The sequence below is a fragment of the Megachile rotundata genome, unplaced genomic scaffold, assembly GCF_050947335.1.
Source record: "Megachile rotundata isolate GNS110a unplaced genomic scaffold, iyMegRotu1 scaffold0057, whole genome shotgun sequence".
Classification (NCBI taxonomy): domain Eukaryota; kingdom Metazoa; phylum Arthropoda; class Insecta; order Hymenoptera; family Megachilidae; genus Megachile; species Megachile rotundata.
In genome coordinates this window covers 833,610-855,520 of record NW_027473354.1, presented here as the reverse complement: position 1 = coordinate 855,520, position 21,911 = coordinate 833,610, and the positions used below count along the sequence as shown (strand labels likewise).

Here is a 21,911-nt window from a genome sequence, read left to right as displayed (position 1 = left end):
ACATTACATGGTTACAACAGTATATTCGTAGTCGTACATGACGTATGCGTATGTATTATGGTCGTATTTTTTTCAAATAAATAAAACAAATTTTTAAATAACAAAAATGCCCAAAATTTTATTTTTTATTTCTTCTTATTATTCAAAATACTAGAAAATGATTTAATATATTTGTAAAAATTCTTTCGAAGTATTTTATTAGAAACGTTAATTATATTTCAATGAACTTATTCCAGATTTTAATTTGAAACATTTTTCGAGTACTGAATAATTAAGGAAATAATTGTGTCTCTACATTAAAATATACTGCATTATATAATAATACAATATTACAAATCAATATCCTGTTGTATCATAATTACAAATAAATTATACAGTTCTAATAGTAAAGTGAAACAAAAATCAGTTCCTAATTATGAAGGTACTAAAGTTATTATCGATTAACGATAACGTCACAATGATAGGAGCCGTTTATTTTGAAAGTGGAACATGTCCATTTTGAAAAAGCGAAGATAATGGTAACATATTATGAAACTTAATAAAGTTAATTAAACAATTTATTAACTACACGTTTTTACTATTCACTTATTTACACCACACGTGTTTACTATTTGCTTTCCGAATCTATGCTCTTCTTCCCACGATTCCTTAAAGGCCCTTAACCACCTCGAAACTTGTGAGTACGACAGAACAGAATCCCCATAAGCCTCGCGAATCATTTTATTTGTCTCCTCAAGAGATTTGTTTAGTTTATCACAAAAGCTTTATCGCGTATCGTTGTTCCGATCGTCGACTTCACTTTTTCCGTGACACGGTCACCGAACAGGGGTTCACAAAAATTCATGTCCTGTCCCTTTCACTTCTCGGAGAGCCCTGGGACCGGGTTCGTTGAAAAGCTTAAGGTCCCCCCCATTAAGCACAATTGGTCCGACCCCCCTCCGACCAACAGGAGCTGCGCAGGAATTTCGTTCGCATTACTTTCGGAACACACCATGCATATTATTACTGATATTATGCTGCTGTTATCGATAGCACTATAATTATTATTTCTATTACTCTTATTATTCTCAATATAACTTATATTATTACCCATATTATGTTGCCATTATCGATCGAACTATAATTATTATTCCTATTAGTCTTGTTACTAACAATATAACTTATATTATTACCCATATTGTGTTGCTGTTATCGATAGTAATTTTGTTATCCGTCCGTTATTCTCAGACACTCTATATCATATACTGGAAACAACTAGATGTCGTTTGCAGTGCAGATGCATATAGATTTCTTGTAAAAATAGCAAAAGAGAGATATATGTCTGTTCGTGTCAGCAAATACTGTAGCTAGTTACTCTTGTAATAAAGGATTAGACTTCTTAGGTAGTAAGTATAACAAGTGACGTGTAAAGATCTGTATAAAAGAGCAGAGAAAACAGGACTTTTATACCCTCTATTCCCTCCCTTTTCCTCTCCATTATCCCATCTCAGTAACCCAACCCCCTATCCTCCTGCTCTTTCCTGCTTAGGGTATCTTTAGCAAAAGCCGAAAATGCTTTCCAATTATTTTTACTCCTCAAGATATAGATTTCCAAATTTCTCGGTGCCAGGAGTTCTTCTCCCGGAGGGATACCGTATTCCTCTCTTTCAGTATCCCAGCGTTTACAATGAAAAATAGAATGTTCCACATCGTCTGTTGCATATCCGCAGTACTTACAGGCTGCGCTATCTCTTCTTCCTATCTTTTTAAGGAACTGATTAAAAGTCCCGTGCCCGGAGAGCACCTGAGTCAGATGATATGTAACTTCTCTATGCTTCCTGTTCTTCCAGCGGATGACATCCGGCAGGACTCTTCTGGTCCATGTACCACTGTCCTGTGGACCTCTACTGGACCATCGTTGCTGCCATCCCTTTTGAATTTCTTTCTCCATTTTTTTCTTCATTTTCTTCCTTATTGCATTATATTTTGTAACATTATTCCTAGTCATATTTTGCCAGAGATTAAAATTGTCTCTTCTCCCTTTCGCAACATGGTCCAGATGGGAGAGTCCCGCAATGACCCCTGTAGTCTCCCCCGATGTTGACCTATATGCACAGCTGATAAGCTGTGCGCTTTTTAACCGACTTCGAAAAAGGAAGAGGTTACTCAATTCGATCAGTATATTTTTTTTTCTATGTGTTTCCGCCGATTACGCCTAGCTGGATAGACCGATCGGAACGAAACCTTTTGCATCTGGTATGTTCTGACTCCCCATGGGTACCATTATTAAAAAATTTTTCATTTTTTAATTGCAAAGTATTGTTATTGCAAAAAAACCGGCAACTTTTGAAATAAACTTTTCTCGATTTTAGTGCACTTTTAACATCTTATCACGGACATGATTCTGAACAATTTTGTTCATATACAAATTTCGCGGAAAGCCTTAGTTTTCGAGATATTAGCGAAAAATTGTTGAAAAGTTTTGAAACCAACTTTGGACGATTTTAATGTGCTTTTAATATGTTATCAGGGGCACGATTCTGAACAACTTTTTCCTTATCCGCAATTAAGGGGAAGCTTTAGTTTTCGAGTAATTAGCGGAAAACTATTGTTACTAATATATTGAATTCTACGTATGCCTCCGTGTTTCTGGTGGTGTATGAGTCAAAATGCAGTCGCCGATTTTCTACTGTTTCAACAAACATGTCTCGTCGGCCGAAAATCAGTATACATGTATAATAACTATTGTTATTGCAAAATCCTATTCTTTGGTATTGTTATGTAAGAAATGCACCGATCGCGATGAAACCTTTCGAATCTCGAAAATCTTTCCAAGATGATCTCATTTGTAACAGACATTTATGGGTCTTGTTAATTGTTAATAACTACTGATATTGCGAAAGATTTATTCTTACCCTGCAAGAAATATGGCGACCGTGATTTTTCAAAGTTGTTTCTGTAAGTAGACTTCGTCAATTTCTTTATCAATTGGCCGCAAATAAAAGAGAAGGAAAAAAAACAGACTTGGCTTGTTTCTTTACGTGTCAGTCGCTGGAAGCTGATTTGCTGTGTTTGCTTGCAAAAGTAAGCGTCGTAATCTTTCCATTTCTGCGAGTGCTCGCTCGTCATGAGGTTTAACTAGGACTTTGTTTGGCGCTAAATCAGATAAAACTAGACCATCTAGACTTTTAACACGACTAAGTGCAACGTAAATTTGTCCTTTTGAAAAATTCCTTTTGCCAAGATCAATTACAGCTTTGTTTAATGTGGTCCTTTGTAATTTGTGCACCGTTACTGCCCAACTTAAAATAAGTGGTAACATTCTGCGCTCGACGACCCCATAATCTTTTGTCGCCTGAAACGTTGCTGAAACTGGAGATATTGGAATGTAACCATCGATATCCTTGAACCTATTTCCAACAGATTCGTCGTCAAATTTTATAAGAACTGAATCTGGCAATTCTCCCTGTTCTAGGTGGTATCTTTTAAGTGCCGGCCATCTAAATTTCTTAACTATTCCCATTGCACCGTCTATCAAACCATCAGAAATTGATATATTTCGCCGCAGCATAATTCGCGATCCCTCGGCTAACGTTATTGTATGTAAAAGTCCGCTACAGTTATTAACATTTGTAGGAATAACATTTTCTGGTGGCCTTTTTCCATATGTAGCTGCCTCACGGGACTCGTCTACTGCATCAATGATGTACATTCGATGTGATTGTGCTAATTTATCGGTCATTTTTGTATTATATTCATCGACTAATTTTATAGTCGGGAATATTCTTACCGCTTCACCATCCTCAAACTCTCCGGTTAAGGGAACTCTTCTTCGTTCGCATAGTATTTGTAGTTGAAAGGTTGTCACTTCCCCAAACCGTAGGTTATTCAGTAAGTCGATAAACTCGACGTCATCCCCTTGTCGCATGTTAATGGTGAGTTCGCAGAATGAAAATTGGTGCCATAAATTAATTTCTGCGCTACACCAATGTGGTTGTATAAAACACCAATGTCCTTTTACCGGGGGCAATTGCATGATGTCGCCAAAAAGAAGTACATTTGCGCCACCAAACAGGTTATCATTCATTTCGAATTCTTGCAATCTTAAATGAATTATTTGCAAATTCTCGTAAGATTACATTGATATCTCGTCAATAATCAACCACCTCATGTACCGCCACTTTCGTCTCTCCTGTTCAAGTCTTTGTCCAGTCAGCCGCCGATAGCTCATTGCAGTACCTTTTTCAATAGGCAACGAGAACAAGGAGTGCAGAGTTTTTCCGAATATTTGGCGGGCAGCGACGCCAGTCAAAGAAGCTACTTCAATGAACGATGGTTTTATCATCATATCAACTGTGGGATTATAGCAGCGTTTAATATGTCCAACAAGTAATTTTAAAATAAACGACTTGTCACTACCAGCTCCTCCGGTAATAAAAAGTAACATTTGTTCCGTATCTTCATCATCATTCTTTTTAATACCTTTCTCAATTACTGAGGAAACTGATTTCAATAAATCTTTCTGTTGAACGTTAAGACTTCGAATACTATTAAGGAACACGTCTTCTGGCATTGCAAGTGTTTCTTGCTGTTGATCCTCATACAAATCAACTTGATCGCAATATACGGTTTCGTCGGCATGAATGCTGACTGGTTCTCTCAACTGTTCATTATTAGTTTCCCCTTCGCGTACAACGTTCAAAGCAACAGCCTGGGCCAGCGCCGCTACAATAATTTGTTTTGCGTGAGTAAATTGTTCAACGGTTGCGTTTCCCAACATAGGTTTCAATTCATGTCGCCGTCGAAGAAAACATTGTTCCGAAGATTCGTTTTCGGACATAAGTGTACTTTCATCACGAAATGGAATGTGACACACTATCAAGTTATAGAAATATCCTTCTCTATCGCTGTTCAAGGTATAATATCGGTGGAGAAGTACAGCTGGTTTATTTCTTATTCGCATTCGAGTATTGTCCCTCAATTTTATAAACCTCGATCTCGATGTTTCTTCATCGTCATTTCTAAGTTCTGCGTCTCCATCCTCTTCTGTCCACATTCCACTTGAAACTGTTTCATATCGGACAGCAAATTCAGCTAAGCTCAAATTCTCTAGGCTGTTCAGTCTCTTTGCGTAACGATCGAATATGTTATTGAAAAATGATGTTTCATATCCTCCGAAACGTAAAATTCTGTATCTCTGCTCAGGCCGACAGCTGTTTATAAATACAGCTTTTCGCGAGCTCATTTTAAGAGGCAGATGGCATAATCGATAAGCACATTCTGCAGCACTGACCATTCGTTGGGACAGAATTGCCATAGATACCGAAAATAATTGATTCCAGACGGTACCGCCGCGGTTTCGCACGGGAAACGGCTTCTTTAATAACGTCTCCTGTATCCTGCGGTTCGCACTTACTTGCGTATTTAGCAATATAATATGCAACTGCTGTAACATTTCCACATGGTTGAATATCCATGTTTGCTTCCCAAATCTTTAAAAGAGTTGGATTGTAATTATTTACCATAACTTCATTTACGGTTCTCTTAAGTACACAGAAACATCCATTGTTGGCAAGTGTGTCATCTGGACCCAAGCACATCGTTGTTTCACTTATCGGTCTAGGGAATCCGAAACGACAACAACGATTATTACGATCTTTGTAACATGTATCAGAATGTTTATGAATTTGGAGTCTTTGTACTATGTCGCTCATATCTTGGTTTTCTGCTTCCAATGAACAAGATACAACTTTCTCAATAACGTTGCGGCCTTCGTTGGTAAGGAAATCGGGTACATTTTCACACCAAATCAGCATGTGTAAATGTGGACTTCCCCTATTCTGAAATTCAATTCTATACCAAAAATCGATAACAACGCTATCTAAGCAACGAGAGTTTTTTAAATACTGCATCAACGCGTTTACTCGTACCGTAAATTGTCTTGCTATTACTACTGGATATTTCTGAACCAACTGTAGTTGATCCGAAAAAGTTAGGTTTTCAAATTCGGTAATGGGACGACCATCGGATAAGAGTAACGCTTTCAACATATGTGGCCAGTTTAGATCATTGCAAGAGAAGCTAGCAAACCATGTGGGCGGTCCAAGACTTCGTACCATGGCGATTAATTACGAACAGCAACGTTTCCAGTATGATAGCGATCCTCTTATATTTCTCATCGTGAGATGCATATTATTTACTAATCGCTCTGGAGTATGTTCTCCTTGGCGCATTCTACATGATACTGAAATGCTAGCTTTTGCGCGGTAATATTCAACAACAGATAATGCGAAGAACAAATAATCTGTTCGTTGAAATCGTTTGTCATTGCTCAGAATACGCGCTTGGAAGTAATCCAGTGGTGTTATTGAGATATCTCGGTGCTCTCCGAAACCATTTATTCCATCTGGAAATAGAAAGAACCAACACAGTTGTTCCATTCTTCTTTCCCTCTCTAGGTTCAAAGGAGACGCAGTTTTTCTTAAAATGCGAATATATTCACCAATTTTATCGGGTCATTTTCTGTGTTGTTATTATTATCGATAGAGACGATATTATCGATATTGGAAATATCGTCATCAATCGAACGTAACATACTTGTTGCGAAAACAACTTGTGCCTCGCCGGACTCTGTATGAGCACTCGCAACAGGTGATTGTTGTATCCTTTCTACTTGTGGGGATCTATTCCTTTCGGGCGCAATTGCTAGAGGTGTTAATGAGTAAATATTTAGCACATTGCTATTGCCTCCTTTAGCATATAAATTACGACGCAAGATCATGTGTAAATCTTCAATATTCGTAAATTTCATACAGCATGAAAGGCCCCGTGACGGTGCTTTATATCCTTTCGGACCTCTTGCGTGGGAATCAAACAACCAATAGCAGGGACTTTCCGATTGGTTCCTGCATGATACAGCGACTGATATAAAATTCGCGTTAAGAATTCCGTATGTATACTGTTGGAAAAACATAATTAAACCGTTCTTTAAATTTGGAAATCCTTCATCACCGTTATCAATGTCAATATGACCATTTACAGCCATTTCATAGCCAATGTCAATACCGACCCTGGTATTATTAAACGATATGTGTGGCAATAATTCTGTTACAGCTAAGCAGTCTACAAAGAAGTTTCGTCCCATTTGTTTAATTAGCGAAATGAGGAAACTTTTTGAAAGGATAGTAGCAGAAAGAATTGAGAATTGGGTAGATAAGTATTATAAATTGGGTAAAGAGCAATATGGTTTCAGGCGGGGCAAATCGACAATACATGCACTGCTCGACCTAAAAGGATATGTAACGGACGCAAAAAAGAGAAAGCAAAAAGTTGTAGCGGTGGCTTTGGATATTAGAAACGCCTTCAACTCGATAAGTTGGGATACTATAATACGAGCCTTGAAAGGTATGGGAGTTCCGACGTACCTGCAGGCACTTATATACTCCTATTTGAGTGATAGAACTGGTGTGGTAGATGTGGAGGATGGCATGATTGCCTTTGACGTCAGCAGAGGTGTACCACAAGGCACAATACTCGGACCTCTCTTGTGGATCTTGGTATATGACGCAACACTAAAGGTATGCCTGGCGGCGGGGCTCAGAGCCATCTGCTATGCTGATGAGACCCTGATCCTGCTGTCAGGTAATAGCGCCAAAAAAACTGTTCAGCTTTTAAATAGAGCATTGGTTAAAATTATAGAATTTATAGAAAGCCTTGGCTTACAGATTTCACCCAATAAAACAGAAGCTATAATTTTTGGCATAACAGCAGCTAATAAAGAATGGCCTTCACAGCCAATTTTGGTTAAAAATGACAGAGTGACACCAAAAAGAAACATTAAATATCTGGGTGTACAGCTTGATGTGGCACTGAGCTTCAACGCCCACATGGAGTGGATAGAGAACAAGGCTGAGTTAGCGTTGCATAACTTAGCCAAGATCACACCAATCGTAAGAGGTCCGAAAGCCAAGAAAAGGAAGATGCTGGCGTCGGTGGTGGCATCCATCACCTTATATGCCGCACCAGTATGGGCAGATACAGTTAACAAAGGAAGGAACCGAGATAGAATTAATAGAATCTATAGAAAATGTGCCCAATTGATTTGTGGAGCTTGCAAAACTGCCTCTGGTTTGGCTGCTGGGGTTCATGGTGAGATTGGATACTACCTTGCCCAGGTGCTATCCGGGCACGGAGCTTTCAACTATTTTCTGTACAAAATAGGAAGAAGGGAACATGCTAGATGTAAATATTGCTCGTATGACAGAGAGGATGCAGAGCATGCTATATTTTACTGCCCAGTTTGGGAGGATAGAAGAAGGGGATACGGATTTCCGGAAGGAGACTGGCTCGTAAGGAATTTGGGAAATTACCTGTTAGGGAAAGGAGAAAATTGGGTAGCCTTTTCCAATTTAGTTAAGGAGGTGATAGAAAAAAGAGAGAAGGATGACAGAAATTGGGGATATTAGAGAAAGGAAAGTTGATAGGTGGGGGATGAATTACTCCAAAATGGAACTAGTAAGCTTGGGGCATGGATTTTAGAGAGTTACAGGTAATAGAATTAAATTAACACCGAGCTTCTCACACTTAATTTAATTTAATTTAACTTAATTTAATTTAATTTAATTTAATTTAATTTAATTTAATCTAACTTACTATATTTTCATCTAACACCGTGCTTCCCCCAAAGAGGAAGATACCTGCAATACCGACCTAGCCGATGTGTCCAGATCCTGGTGGAAATTTCTTAATCTACTGATAAATAATAACGTTAGCAATAAGCATGCTAGATTACTGCCTAGCTACACACGATATCAATGCATAATTGACATATTAAAGACTTACCTTGATATAATAATTGACGAAATGGAACTGCGATTGGGTGGTATTAACTTCCCAGTAATAGTATAAAGGATAATTAATTACAACAGAATTTATAGCCTTATAGATTTGAACTGCTCTCAATACTACTTAGTATGGCAATTCTTAATGGTGGTTACATACGTATAGTATTGGTATACCTACATATAAGATAGTGTTTGCACTACAGGTTTTAATGTTTCTTGATTGCTATTTAGGTATAAGTAAATTATAAAAGTAGGGTAGTTAAATATCGAGGAAGCTAAATAAGGAGAGGCTAAGGAGGTCTCCTTTGATAGGTAACACGGAAGATACCAGCAATACCGATCTACGATAATGTATTCAGGTAATGGTAGAATCCTACCTTACCGATAAGCAGTAATTTCAGAAGGAAAGTTATGGATTCCGGCTTAGCAATGTACAACTAGGTCAAATAGTTAGGAACGAGAAACTGGATACTTATCTTAAAAGAACATTTGAGAAGATAGAATTGAAATAAGGTAAATAAGGTTAAATAGGAAAGGATGTACGGTTAACAGACATCTAACTTACCGACGGAGATACGAAAGATGCCTGCCAAACAAGAAATGTGGTTTTTGCTCCGTATGAGCTGGATATCTTAGATCTTAGTTGCGTATTTTGTGTGTTTCCGTCTATCTAACTGTGTATCCATAGAGATCTTGTTTATGCACGTTACAGGAGGGATCCGGAGTTGATATACTGTAGGCGAGTATGGTTGCCACACTGTGTTTTTGTTTTCCTATTGGGAGGAGTTTTGTGACTGGGACAGTCTAGGAAGGGGGAGGCCAGTCCTGCTTTGCTGGACAGGGTCGGAGGGGTGTCTGTAGCATCGAACTTTGTGGCACGTTGGTGGGAGGGCTTTCTGCCATACCAGCGGGCGGTGGGAGGTGTCCAGATCGATGACATAGTCTATAGGAGGCGTGATAGGCTGGATGGGCAGAGGCTAGCAGATGTCGGACACCCGACATGCCGGGTGTCGGTGAGGAGGGAGGGTACCAACAGATGTACACGCAGATTTCCAAATTATTGAGGACTGAACCCTGCTACGGTTTTAGTTTCTTTGCGGATAAAGAACGGCTTTCTACTGGAAACTCGGATGGGTTTTATTAGAGAGGGTATAGGAACTACGCTTGACGGGCAAGTATGGATCTTAGTGTAAATAGGAGACATACGCACTCTTGTGTAATGTTGCTGTATACGGTTTTATTTATATGCTATTAAGGTTGCATTATGGATTTTAGTTGATTGACGCGGTTGGGCATGGTAAATGTTGTTTTTACACTGTCACATATTCACCTCCTGGCGTAGGAGCGTGTGCGAGGGTTGGCTATATACTCACTGATCTTGACCCTGCCTTGATTAGTTGTCATTGGAGTACGACAAGGAAACCTATAGTAGCAAATGATACATCATAGGGAGATAATAAAGGCGAAAGTATAGCTTATTGATAACTGCTTACTCAGTAAAACACTGAAAGAATGATATGGCACTAACGTCTTACCTGTAATCAAGGATGTAACGAGGCATATTTTCATTTGGTTGATTACCTTCTTTTTTTGGTTATGCCTCGTTACGAGGATCCTCCCGAATTGCCAGCCCCACTCCTCCGCCCAAGCGGACCCCCTCGCCGCTGGGGCAGGTATGAATGAGCGAGTGTGTGTGTTTTTCTTTTTTTTAAATCATATCGGACGCCACCCTTTTCCCCCCTTTTTTTTTTGCTGCCTCCAACCGCCACCGAAGGAGCCGTCGTCGTCCCCGGTCGCGGAGGAACCTCTCCCTGAGCGACGGAGGCGCGGGATGGGTCCACCGAAGGAGACACCGGCTGTCCGGTCGCGGCGCCACCCCGTCATCCTCCGCGGGGGCGACCGGCAGCCGACCACCGGGAAACGCCAGGCCTGGGGACAAGCCACCCCCAACTGCCACCTCGAGAGGGCCCCAGGACCTGGCCACCAAACACCACCGTGGAATGGCCCATCCTCGACGCCGAAATCCTCGGGGTGGGGGAATACCGTGAACCGGGGAAGAAGATCGGGAGAAGCTAGCGAGCCGCCGCGTGTAGAAGCCGGTTTCCGAAAAGCCCCCCGCTAAAATTCGAATCTTCCTCTTCTGTCGTTTGCTTTGTCGTGTTTTGCGTCGCAGTTTTTTTTGTTAATAGTAGTGCGTTCCGTTTTTATTGCTTCTCTTTTTTTTTTTCCCTGTATTGCGTGCTGTGTACTGTATTGTGTGCCTGCGTGGAGAGTTGTCGCCGCTGCCCCAGCGTGGATTTTTGGATACACCTGCGCAAAAAGGTAGGAGTCATCTCCTTACCCTTCTCTTTTTTTTGTTGTTATTCATTTGCGCGTGGGCGAGGGCGATAGGACCCCTGGCCCCAGTGACGAGGACCCTAGAGGCCGCGGACGGTTCATACGACACCGTCCCCTCTCATTTAGTTTTTTTTTGTACGCTGTATTTTGGTATTTAGGACCAACGTCCCCTTGCTGTCCACGACCCCTGAGAGGGCGTGCTCCCTGCGGGCGAATACCACAGCGTTCTCTTTGTATCTTTCGATCTTTGCACTCGCGCGTACCGTGAGCCCCCGCGCCGCGAAAGCCTCCCTCGCAACTGGCGAGTCGACCCCTTTTCCTCGACCGTTGCTTGTAACGCGTGGGGCCCACGCGAATTCATTTCTTCTGTTTTGCTTACGTGGCCTACTTGGAGGCCCGAATAAAAGCACCTTCTATTGGATACAAACTCGCGGGTCTTTTACTAGGTTTTTTCTGACCCCCTCTGATTCCCGCTCCCGACAGAGCAGCCGGAAGGGCGATTACTACGGACGAGTGCCTTAGCACTGGCGCCCCATTAAAGAAATCGTCCGTGGGTGTGAGCATCGGTGCATGGAGGGCCGTTTTCCCTAACTGCCCCCACTCCAGGGAACCCTCCTCGGGCTTTCCCCCCCCCACCGATCCGTCACAAGGAATTCTTGGTAATAATAAGGGAACGTAGGAGCTCACGCTTTTCCTCCAATCCCTGCCTGTGCTCGCGCTACTCACATATCTGGGAAAGGACCTGAAACATGAGGGATGACACATTGTTCCTGAATTCGAGGTTGGGATGCATACATGAGATGTTTAATGCATGGGGACAGACAGGGGATGGACATGTTTTGCTGGACGGAGGATGGGTAATACAGGGGGATACACAACTATCGATGTCTATACACTCACCGAGCTTGTCTTAGTGCTTGCTTATTTGTTGCTTACATCTTACCTTGGTTCTTGCTTTATCTTGTCTTGCTTAATTTAGTTTCGTCCTTATTATAATATTATAACATCTAAGAGCTATCTCTCTTAATTGTCGGTTGTCTCGGTGGTCTCCTACTTGCTTTCCTTCTGTTTTCAAGCTACTACTTTTCTTTTCTTTGCTTTTGTCTTCTCTCCTCAGGGCTCTGAATTGTATTGTGTTTGATTGTATTGTCACAAATGTGATGGTTCGGCTGCTGCTGGCCTTTAATACTTGGGTTAGTTTTCGTAGGAGGCTATTCCCAGTAGGTACAATGAAGGACCCCAAGGGATGAACATAAAATCCTCTAAAGGGAGAATGGACAGGGTGTTCTCCATGTTATGGTGTGTGCTTTCTTGAACTTTATCCACTTCAATGTTATTGGAAGGCTTACAAAGAATATCATTTGTTTTTTCTTCTGAACACTCTATCAGATGTAACCTATGAATGTCGACGTGGGATCAATTGGAAGTTTCCTAAATGATTGTATTCAAATCATGGTGGAAATATTGGGTGTTGAGTTATATATTACATTGGGATGTGTTAATTTGAAGATGGTTGGATATTCGCTTGGGTGGGCATATTTGGATAAAGAATACATGACATACGTTGACAGTGGTGCCAACTTAAAATAATTTCTCCGAAGGCATAGAAGAGAGGAAATCTGGAACTACATACCTCGATAAAATATTGTAGTCGCATCAATCGGAATATAGCTACAGACAATACGTTATAGGTGGACAACTTTACAGGGCATGAGTCGTCGATACGTTTCCTCTCTATGGTCAGGGGTAGTAAATGACTACTCTATATGGGACATTGTCTATGGTGTGAACATGTGACAGCTGAAAAGGAGTATCATTATTAATTATATAACTCTGTAGGAAAGGAAACAATGAGAGAGTTTCTATGATTCATAATATATGCTTCGGAAGAGGAAGATGGCGGCGATTGAGTGAGCAGCGTTCTGTTTGACCTACCTGATTTTTTTTGTTTTGTTGTGGTTTTATTTAGTTTGTAGTAGAATAAGGTGTGGAAGGAGAGAGGGAAAAGGATAAGTGAGTGTACTGAATAATAATAAGGGACGAGGGGACAACAAATAGACGTATAAAGGGTATATGAAAGTGAAAATTTCCCCTGGTTGGGCAATAACCAGGGGAAAGGTAGAAGGAGGGGGAGAGACGAAAGAAGGAGGAAAGGAGAAGAGTGAAGGGAAAAGAGAGAGAAGAAGGAGATGTATACGAGGAATGAGCAGTAGAGTAGAAGACTTGGCGGAGGAAGATGGAGGTGATGTGAGGAAGGTAGAGAGCAAGGCGTTGGAGAGGAGGACAGAAGGAGGAAAAGAGAAGGTGGTAATAGAGGAATTGAGGAGAAACTGGGCGCTGGAATATCTAGCGGAAGAAGAAGACGCAGTGATAAATGCGTCAATAAAGGAACAGGAGGAGGAAAAGCACGGTGGGAAGAGAAAGGGAGAGAAGAGAGAAGAAAGGATGGAGACAGAGGAATGTAGTAAGAGGAGTGGAGACAGGGAGGCAGAAGAGGAACAACAGGACGAACTTAGGGGGAAGGAGAAGAAGAGGATTAGGGAAGTGAAGAGGAGTGAAGTTAGTAAAGTGTCGGGGCAGTTGGCCAATGAGAAGGAAGAACGTGGAGAGGTGACCGATATGATTGGGGATAAGTTGGTAGGACTGAACGAACCGGCGATGGTGGCGCCGGCGAGATTGGAACGGTGGCGTGGGGAGGTAAGAAAAGACGCGCAGTTAGACGGCCATTTCGAGCGTGAGCGTAGCAGAGACAGGAGTGAAAGTGTAAGCGAGGGGAGTACGGACAAGGACAATAAGGACAAAGAACTGTGCGAAGGTGCTATAGGTATAAGAAACACTAATAGTAATTATAGTAATAAGATAATTATTAAGGCTGATAGGAATAAGGTAGTAAATAAGGACGGGGATATAGATGGAAATAGGGACAAAGACAATGGAAGAGAGGAGAACCATGTGGCGGAAAAAATCGACGGGGCAGGTAAGGATGGGAATAAGGATAGTTTTAGGGGGAAAGACAGAGAATGGGATGTGGGAATTTATGAGGAGGATGTCAAATGGGAAGAATACGTGGTGTGCGTGATTCTGAGAAATAGGAACCACGGTAATAGTGGTAATAAGGGGAGGGCAGATGCTAGGGCGAGGAAAAGGAACAATCTGATAAAAATATACAGACTGGTTCAGGGAGAAGGAGTTAAAATTCATACGATTCGAATGGTGGATTTCAGCACGGCGGAGGTTACGACAAAGAGGAAGGAGGAGGCGAATAAGTTACTAGAAAAATACGGAAAAGGTGAGGGAAAGGTGAAGACATTTCATCCAAGGAGGATGGCGTTTAGAAAAGGCATCATCTATGAATGGGTAGATTCCGTCGAGGAGCTCAGGGAGGAAGCGATGCCAGGGCAGGGGCAATACACCCTGGAGAGAATGACGAAGAAAAGAGTCACAGATGGAAAAGTTGTGTTCAGCCATTTAAGGACAATTATGATTACTTTTAAGGGCAGTGTTCTGCCGACGAGACTTTTAATAGGGCAGGGGCATGTAGGGATTAAAATTGAACCCTACGTAGAACCGGTAAGACAATGTTTCAAATGTCTAAAGTATGGGCATTACCAGGCCCAGTGTAAGGAGGAGGTGAGGAAGTATGTGATTTGTGGTGAGAACAATCATGGACAGTGCGATAGGAAACCAAGATGTGTGAATTGTGGGGGTGTTCATGGGTCGTTGGCGAGGATGTGCTGGATCTGGCAGAGGGAGGCAGCCATCAAAAAGGTGATGGCTTATAAGAATGTGGAATTCGAAACGGCAGGGGGGATGGTGGCTAGGTCGACGGGAGATATAGAGAGAGACAGAACAGGAGGGTTGGATGACTTTGTGGGGAGTAATGGGGATTTCCCGGCCTTGGCAGTGAAGGAGAGGAGAGAGACATGGGAAAAGAAGGAGGTGCCCATACAGAGAGAGGTAGAATTGATAAGGAGATTGAGACAGGAAAGGAATGGGGAAAGAGGTGTCAGGCAAATACAGGGAGAAGGGAACAGGGCAAATTTTAGCGAAGTTACCAAAAGAAGATCGCCAGAAAGGAGGGAAGAGAAGAGGGATGAGGAAGATTGGGGACAAGGAGCGGTTGGAGGTATGGAGGAGAAGGATAAGAGAAAGAAGGAGGAAGAGGGATGGAAGCAGGTGAGAGGGGGAGTGAAGCCGTCATGTTATAGAGAGGATGTGGATGGCGTGGTATTGGGTAACAGATACCTCTGTTTGGAATGCAAGGAGAAAACAGTGAAACAGAAAAGGGAAGGTAGGATCCAATTGTTGGAAAGGATTCCTTTACCTCGTTACATGGTTGGGGAAACACCAGAGGGGGAGTGCGAGTACGAGAAGCTGGAACTGGCACTGAATAAGAATGAGATGGAGAGGGAGAGAAGGAGGATAAGGAGGGAAAAACAAATTAATAGGGAGTGGTTAGTTGAGTTGGAAAAGAGGAAAGAGGAGGATATATTGGAGGACGTGATTAAGATGCTGAAAGAGAAGCATTTAGAGGGGAAATTAGAGGAGATAATGAGGGCAGGAAAATATAGGGCGAAGAGGACTGTTCTACGAGATCCAGAAGAGGACTGGAACGCGGTGACGACCCCAACTTTTGAGATGACGGTAGACGAAAAAACGAGGAAAAGGCTGCAAAGAAAGGGGGAGAGAGAAAGGGAAGAGTTAAAAATTAGGAGGGAAAGAGAAGAGAAGGAAAGGAGTTTGTCGATAATTGATTGGAATAAGGTGAGAGAGAGTGGGAGGAAGGCAGAAGAGGATAGGAGGAGACAAGAGAGGGAGTCAGGAGAAGAGACCGTTGAAATCACACAAAATACCAAGGACAAGGAAGGAGAGGAGATGGAGGAAGGGGAGATGAGGAGTGAAGAGGAACAACAGAGGAAGCATGTGGTCGAGAAGGAAGAGGAAGAAGAGAGAGAGCGTTAGGGTGCGAAGTAGGAAACATAGTGACAGTGTTTGTGGATTAGGGGAAAGAGGGAAAATAGTAGGGAGGTGTGTAGAGATGGATAAGTGGTGTTGTAAAGTGAGTGAAGGACACGAGGTAGATTGTAAGTTTGACTGTAAGTTAATGACAAGAACAGTTTATGGAATAAGTTTAAAATATTTAAAGGGAAAAGAAAAGGAAAAAAAATGCGGACTGTAAATATAGTATGTAAGTGCGTTAGATTTAAGATAGACGAGCTCAAATTAGAGTGCAATCTAGTATTTAGAAGAAATAGAGAGGAGAGGGGAGTTAGCGATGATCAGACTGCAGATAGGCAGAGTTTTTTTTTTGTTTTATTTTCTTAGACGTAGAAAGAGAACAGATCATGTTGAATATGGTTTACATGGTTTATTTTTTATGGTTTATTATATGGTTCATTTTTTATTATTTTTCTAGATTTCATATATTTTATGGTCTTTATATATGTTATATATGATACGCTTTATATATTTTTATATTTTTGTTTATGATAGATTAGAGGTTAGAAAGGGAAAGCGATACGATAGTACAATTAATAACAGACAGTATTATCGAATGGTATGGATGTGAGAGGTGTGAGAATGAAGGAGTAAGATATGCGTGTGATGGATGTGAGGGATGGACGGATTGGAGGGGAGGGGATGCAACAGTGAGGGGGTGGGGGTTCTTTCCTTTGGGGAATATCTGCACTCGGTCAGCGAGGAAGGTAGGGTAGGGAAAGGGGGAAGTTGGGATAGGAAGGGTAAGAAAAAGGGATTAAAATTAAAGGAAAAGTACAAAAGAAATGAGGTGTGGAGTCTGGAATGCTAGAAGTGTGAGGAATAAGAGAGAGGAGATTAGGAGGGTATTTGAGAATTTTGACCTGCTGGCAGTGACGCAGACGTGGCTGAGAGCGGAAGATATTTTTAAAATACCGGGGTGGCATTTGATTAGGAAGGATGGGGAGGAGGATAACAGGGGTGGTGGTTTGTGTATAAAGGTGAAAAAAAATATTAAAGTCAAAAAGACGGGGATATACTTAGAAAATGGCAGCAAATGGGAAGACATGTGCGTTGAGGTATAAATGGAGGAGGGGGGGGGGGGGGGGGGGGGTAGAGAGAGTTTTGGTGTATAGGAGGCCGGGAATAGGAGTGAGTAAGGAGGATTGTCGAAGGTTGTTAAGAAACGGAAGGGGAAGTGTAAGGAGGATGTTTGTGGGAGACTTCAATGCGAAAAGTAGAAGCTGGAATTGCGAAAATGGGGATGTGACGGGTGAGGTGTTGGAGGAGGTGTTAGATGAGGAGTAAATGGTGGTGGTGAATTTTGGGACCTTGTTGAAAATGGGTAGGCCGGACAAGGTTGCTTCAAATTTGGATTTGATAATTGCTCCCTCGTATTTTGATTTGGATATACAGGCAAGAGAGACGGGAGAGACGCTGGGTTCGGATTATCAGGTTATCGAATTCAGATTGGATGAAGAGATAGGCATAGTAGAGGAGAGAATGGGTAATAGGAAGTATAGAATAGAGAAGATTGATAGAATGGAATTCCTTAAATGGATAATTAGGAGTGAAGAAGAAGTTTTGGGTATTGTAAGGTCGGATAGGGGAATAGAAGCTAAGTGTGATGAAGTGGTCAAGATGATTGGAGAAGGGATAGAGAGGAGTTATAAAAGAGGAAGAGGGAACAATGAGTCGGGGAATGGGAGGAATGGAATAGGGGGAAACAGGGGGAGTAATAAGAAAAAAAAAGTTAAAAGACAGCCGTGGTGGGATAGCGAATGTGAGGAATTGAGAGAGGAAAGAAGGAAGGCGACTAGGGAAATGGGAAAGAGGCCGACGGAGGAGAATTGGAGTAGGCTTATAGAGGTGAGGGGAAGAATGAAGAATACGATCAAAAGGAAAAAGAAAGAGGCATGGGATGAGTTTATTAGGAGTATCAGGCATAAAGGAAATATAGGAGAGATGTGGAAGAAGATAAGAAGTCTAACTAAAGGAGTTACGACAGAGGAACAATGCAGCATGGGAATGTGGGAAATTCAGAAAGAGGAGGAGGAGGAGGTAAGGAAATTGGTGGAGTCTGAATATTGCCGTAGGTATGACGAGAGGGAAGAAGATGGAGAGGAGGTTCTGGAAGAAGCGAATGAGGAGAATTCTACAACGGTGAGTGGAATAGAGGAAGAGGAAGATGGAGGAGGAGAGGAAGGGGAGAGATGGATTACGAGGGACCTGGAAATGGAGGAGTTGAAATGGGCGCTGAGGAGTGCAAAGGGAAGGTCAGCCCTGGGAGAAGACGGAATTGGATATGACATACTGAAATGGTGCACGGGTGGATGGAAGGAGGCGATTTTGAGGATATATAACGAGGTATGGAAAAGGGGGGTAATACCCAAAAGTTGGAAGAAGGCGATAGTAAAGTTTATACCGAAGCCACAGAAGAGAGCTTTGCGTCCCATATCGCTGATGAATTGTTTAGGTAAAATAATGGAAAAGATGGTAAATGAAAGGATAAGGATTTGGGCAGAGGAGGAAGAGAGAATGGACAGTAATCAGAATGGTTTTAGGAAAGGCAGATCAACGATGGACAACATCAGTATATTGGTCAACGGTATCAGGGAAAGCCGGGGAAAGGGAAGAAAAGTGGTGGCAGCATTTGTGGACGTAAAATCAGCATATGACAACGTTAGACATGAGGGGATGATAAGGAGGCTGGAAGAGTTGAATTTTCGGGGAAAATGAGAAAATACATTGGGGCGTGGTTGGAGAAGAGGAGGATAGTAATCAGAACTTTGGGTGGGAGATCGGTGAAAATGGAATTGTTGAAAGGGTTACCACAGGGATCGGTGCTTAGCCCACTGTTGTATAATCTGTACACGGTGGGAATAGTAGAGGGTTTAAGAGAGATGGGAGTTAGAATATTGAAATATGCGGACGACATAGTTATATTTGTGGAATATGAGGATAGAAGGGAAGGGAAAGAGAGAATAGAGGAAGCTTTAAGTAGATTAAAGAGGAATCTGGATGAAATAGGTTTATCCATTGCGATGGAAAAGACTCAAATAGTTAGATTCAATGGGGAAAAAAGTCAAGGTAGGATGGGAAGGGAAGAATTTTATGTGGAGGGAGAAAAGATAGAGAATGTAGAAGCTGCAAAATTCCTAGGAATGTGGATAGATGGAGGGTTAGACTTTAGAAAACATACAGATTATCTAGTCACGAAATTAAGAAAGAGAATGAATATACTAAAGTGTATTGGAGGTATAAGAAAGGGGGCAGGGCCGGAGACGGTTTTAAAAGTTTTTTGTGCCCTGATAAGATCTGTGATTGAATATGGGGCCCAGTTTTACATGAATAATAGGAAAAACTGGGAGAGAGTTCAAAAGATACATAATGCGGGAATAAGAATTGCTATGGGGTATAGGATGTCGACCCCAATTAATGTTATGGAAACGGAGGCGGGAATAATGGAATTGAAGGCGAGATTGGAGACATTATCAGAGTGGTATATTGCAAGGAAGTATTGGATGAAGGATACGCAGGTGTTGGGGCAATTGAGAATAGAATAAAGAATGACAGGGTAGAGGAGATAGAGGAGGGCAGAGACATGGTGGTGGATGCGTTTGAGGGGGTTAGAGTGGGCATGAGTAGGAGAGTTGGGGGGGGGGGGGGGGGAATACGAGGGAGAATGGAGAGGATATAAGATAGAGAAATGCCTGGAGATGGAGATGGGTAAGGGTTTTGAGAGTGGGGGAATGAGTGAGATGAACTTGTTAGGGGAAATAAAGTTGAAAATGTTTGGGGGGGTGGAAAATATAGTTGAGATGTATACGGATGGATGGAGGCTGGAGAGTAGGAAGAGTGGGGGGGGGGGGGGTTGCGATAGTGATAAGGAAAGGGCGAGAAGAATGGGAAGAGGAGATGTTCTCTGCACCGGGACAATGCTCGGTGTACACGATTGAAATGACGGCAATAGGGAAAGCAATAGAGAGGGCGAATGATAGGTATGAGGGGGAAAAGGTATTAGTTCTATCGGATTCCCTCAGTACTATTAGTAAGTTGGCAAAGGATGAGAGAGGACAGGATGAGGGGGATGTGGTGGATGTTATTCGGAACAACATCAAAAAGAGAAATTTTGAGGTAGAAAGGAGAGGGGAGGGTGTAGGGAAAATCGCGGTGGCGTGGATCCCAGCACACATGGGAATAGAGGGGAATGAGAGGGCAGACAGGGTTGCGAAGGAGGCAACTATAGGGAACCCGGATTATTGGGTTAAGTTTACATTGAAGGACTTTAGAAGGGTGGTGAGGGAGAAGGGTTGGGAGAGATCAAGGGAGAGACAGTGGAGACAGGGTGAGTTTAAGTGTAGAAAGTATTGCGAGGCTGGGTGGAATAATGTTGGAAACGATTTCCCATGGTTTAGGGGGATGGGAGATCTGAGGAGAGATACCACCTGTAGCCTTAATAGAATCAGAGCGAACCACTACAATTTGAGGTGGTCGCTATTTAGGAAATACTTGGTAAATGATCCATACTGTGAAGTATGTGATAGGGTGGAGGACGTGGAACATTTTCTTTGGGAATGTGAGAAATACAGGGAGGAAAGGAGGGAAATGATAGGGAGGATAAGAGGTTGCGGGATTGTTGAAGGATGTGATTTTTATGAGACCAAAGAATGGGGGGGGGGGCGAAACCCTTAAGACTGATGGGTGCCTTCATTAAAAAATGTGGAGTGAAGTTATGACAAAGAGTGTATGTAAATGTATGCTGTGGACGGTATGCAATGTATGGTTTGCGAGTAGTTTATAGAGGTAGAGATATATATTTGTTATATATTTTATATATGTTATATATATTGTACGGATTTTATATATTATATACAGCGTGGATATATGATATAGTATGTGATATATGTATGACGTGGAGTCGGCAAGCAATGAGAAGGGGGGGCGAGAGAGAGACCGAGTACAGATTCGGGGGTATGAGAGAGAGCGAGAGTGGAGTAGTTGTGAAATGTGATCAGTGGAGGCGCCACAAGAAGACTGATGTAATGTAGGATCGATGTAGAGGCGTAATGAGCCAGTTTATGGCAAAAAGACGCCATCTTCACATGAAGAGAATAAAAAACCTTAAACCTTAATATATGTTTCGCCTCCCTACTAGATGAGGATATTCTAGTATACTAGTAGTGTTTTTAAGACATTGATTGAATGAAACTGGTGGTAAAACTAGGTTTTTATATTGATAGCTTCTTTTTGACAGTTTCGAACAGGGTGGCTTTATCTTGTTGGAAGTCGGAAGCAAGAACTACATACTACATTTCAAGATAATAGTTTAACTATGAATTTTATTTTCCAGATGCTCTAATGATATGTGTGAATTGAATTTAACGAGGTTATTACATGCGGTGTAGACTCTTAGTGGTGGATGTGGCTATTTCTGTAATCTTTATAAGAGAATAGCTAGTAATAAATAAATTAAGTAGGAGATTTTTGGAAAAAGTTCTCAGGAGGGGGGCATGACATGTAACCTGCATGTGATTATATATGTCCTTAAGGAAATAATACTTAGTTACTTATAGAATTTTAGTCAATCTAATTTTAATAAGCGGTGAATTGAAATAGTAAGTTGTACCCACGGTGTTTGGAACAGGAAAAAGGGATTGCGAAGAGGCTTTGAAGGAACGGTGAGGATGTATCTTAACAATACCAGTTTAATCTCGTGTCTTCTGCTTTTCTATACAGTGGTGGTGCTAGATAGTTTTATTATAAACAGAGATA

At 41.8% G+C, this 21,911-nt stretch overlaps 2 protein-coding genes across 2 annotated transcripts; both read left to right on the top strand.

Annotated features, from left to right (window-relative positions):
* The first annotated feature begins 14,590 nt into the window (after positions 1–14,590).
* Positions 14,591–16,761, top strand: LOC143266151 (uncharacterized). Its single transcript, XM_076541778.1, has one exon. It carries the CDS (start codon positions 14,640–14,642, stop codon positions 16,119–16,121), a length of 1,482 nt encoding a protein of 493 aa, XP_076397893.1. The 5' UTR covers positions 14,591–14,639; the 3' UTR covers positions 16,122–16,761.
* A 522-nt stretch (positions 16,762–17,283) lies between these two features.
* On the top strand, positions 17,284–18,910 carry LOC143266150 (uncharacterized). The gene has a single exon (XM_076541777.1). The coding sequence runs from the start codon at positions 17,445–17,447 to the stop codon at positions 18,873–18,875; it is 1,431 nt and encodes a 476-aa protein (XP_076397892.1). The 5' UTR covers positions 17,284–17,444; the 3' UTR covers positions 18,876–18,910.
* Positions 18,911–21,911: the final 3,001 nt, after the last annotated feature.

What these genes read in the sequence shown, in the direction of transcription:
- LOC143266151 (XM_076541778.1), top strand. Translation starts at nt 14,640, where the DNA reads ATGATTACTTTTAAGGGCAGTGTTCTGCCGACGAGACTTTTAATAGGG.
- LOC143266150 (XM_076541777.1), top strand. Translation starts at nt 17,445, where the DNA reads ATGGTGGTGGTGAATTTTGGGACCTTGTTGAAAATGGGTAGGCCGGAC.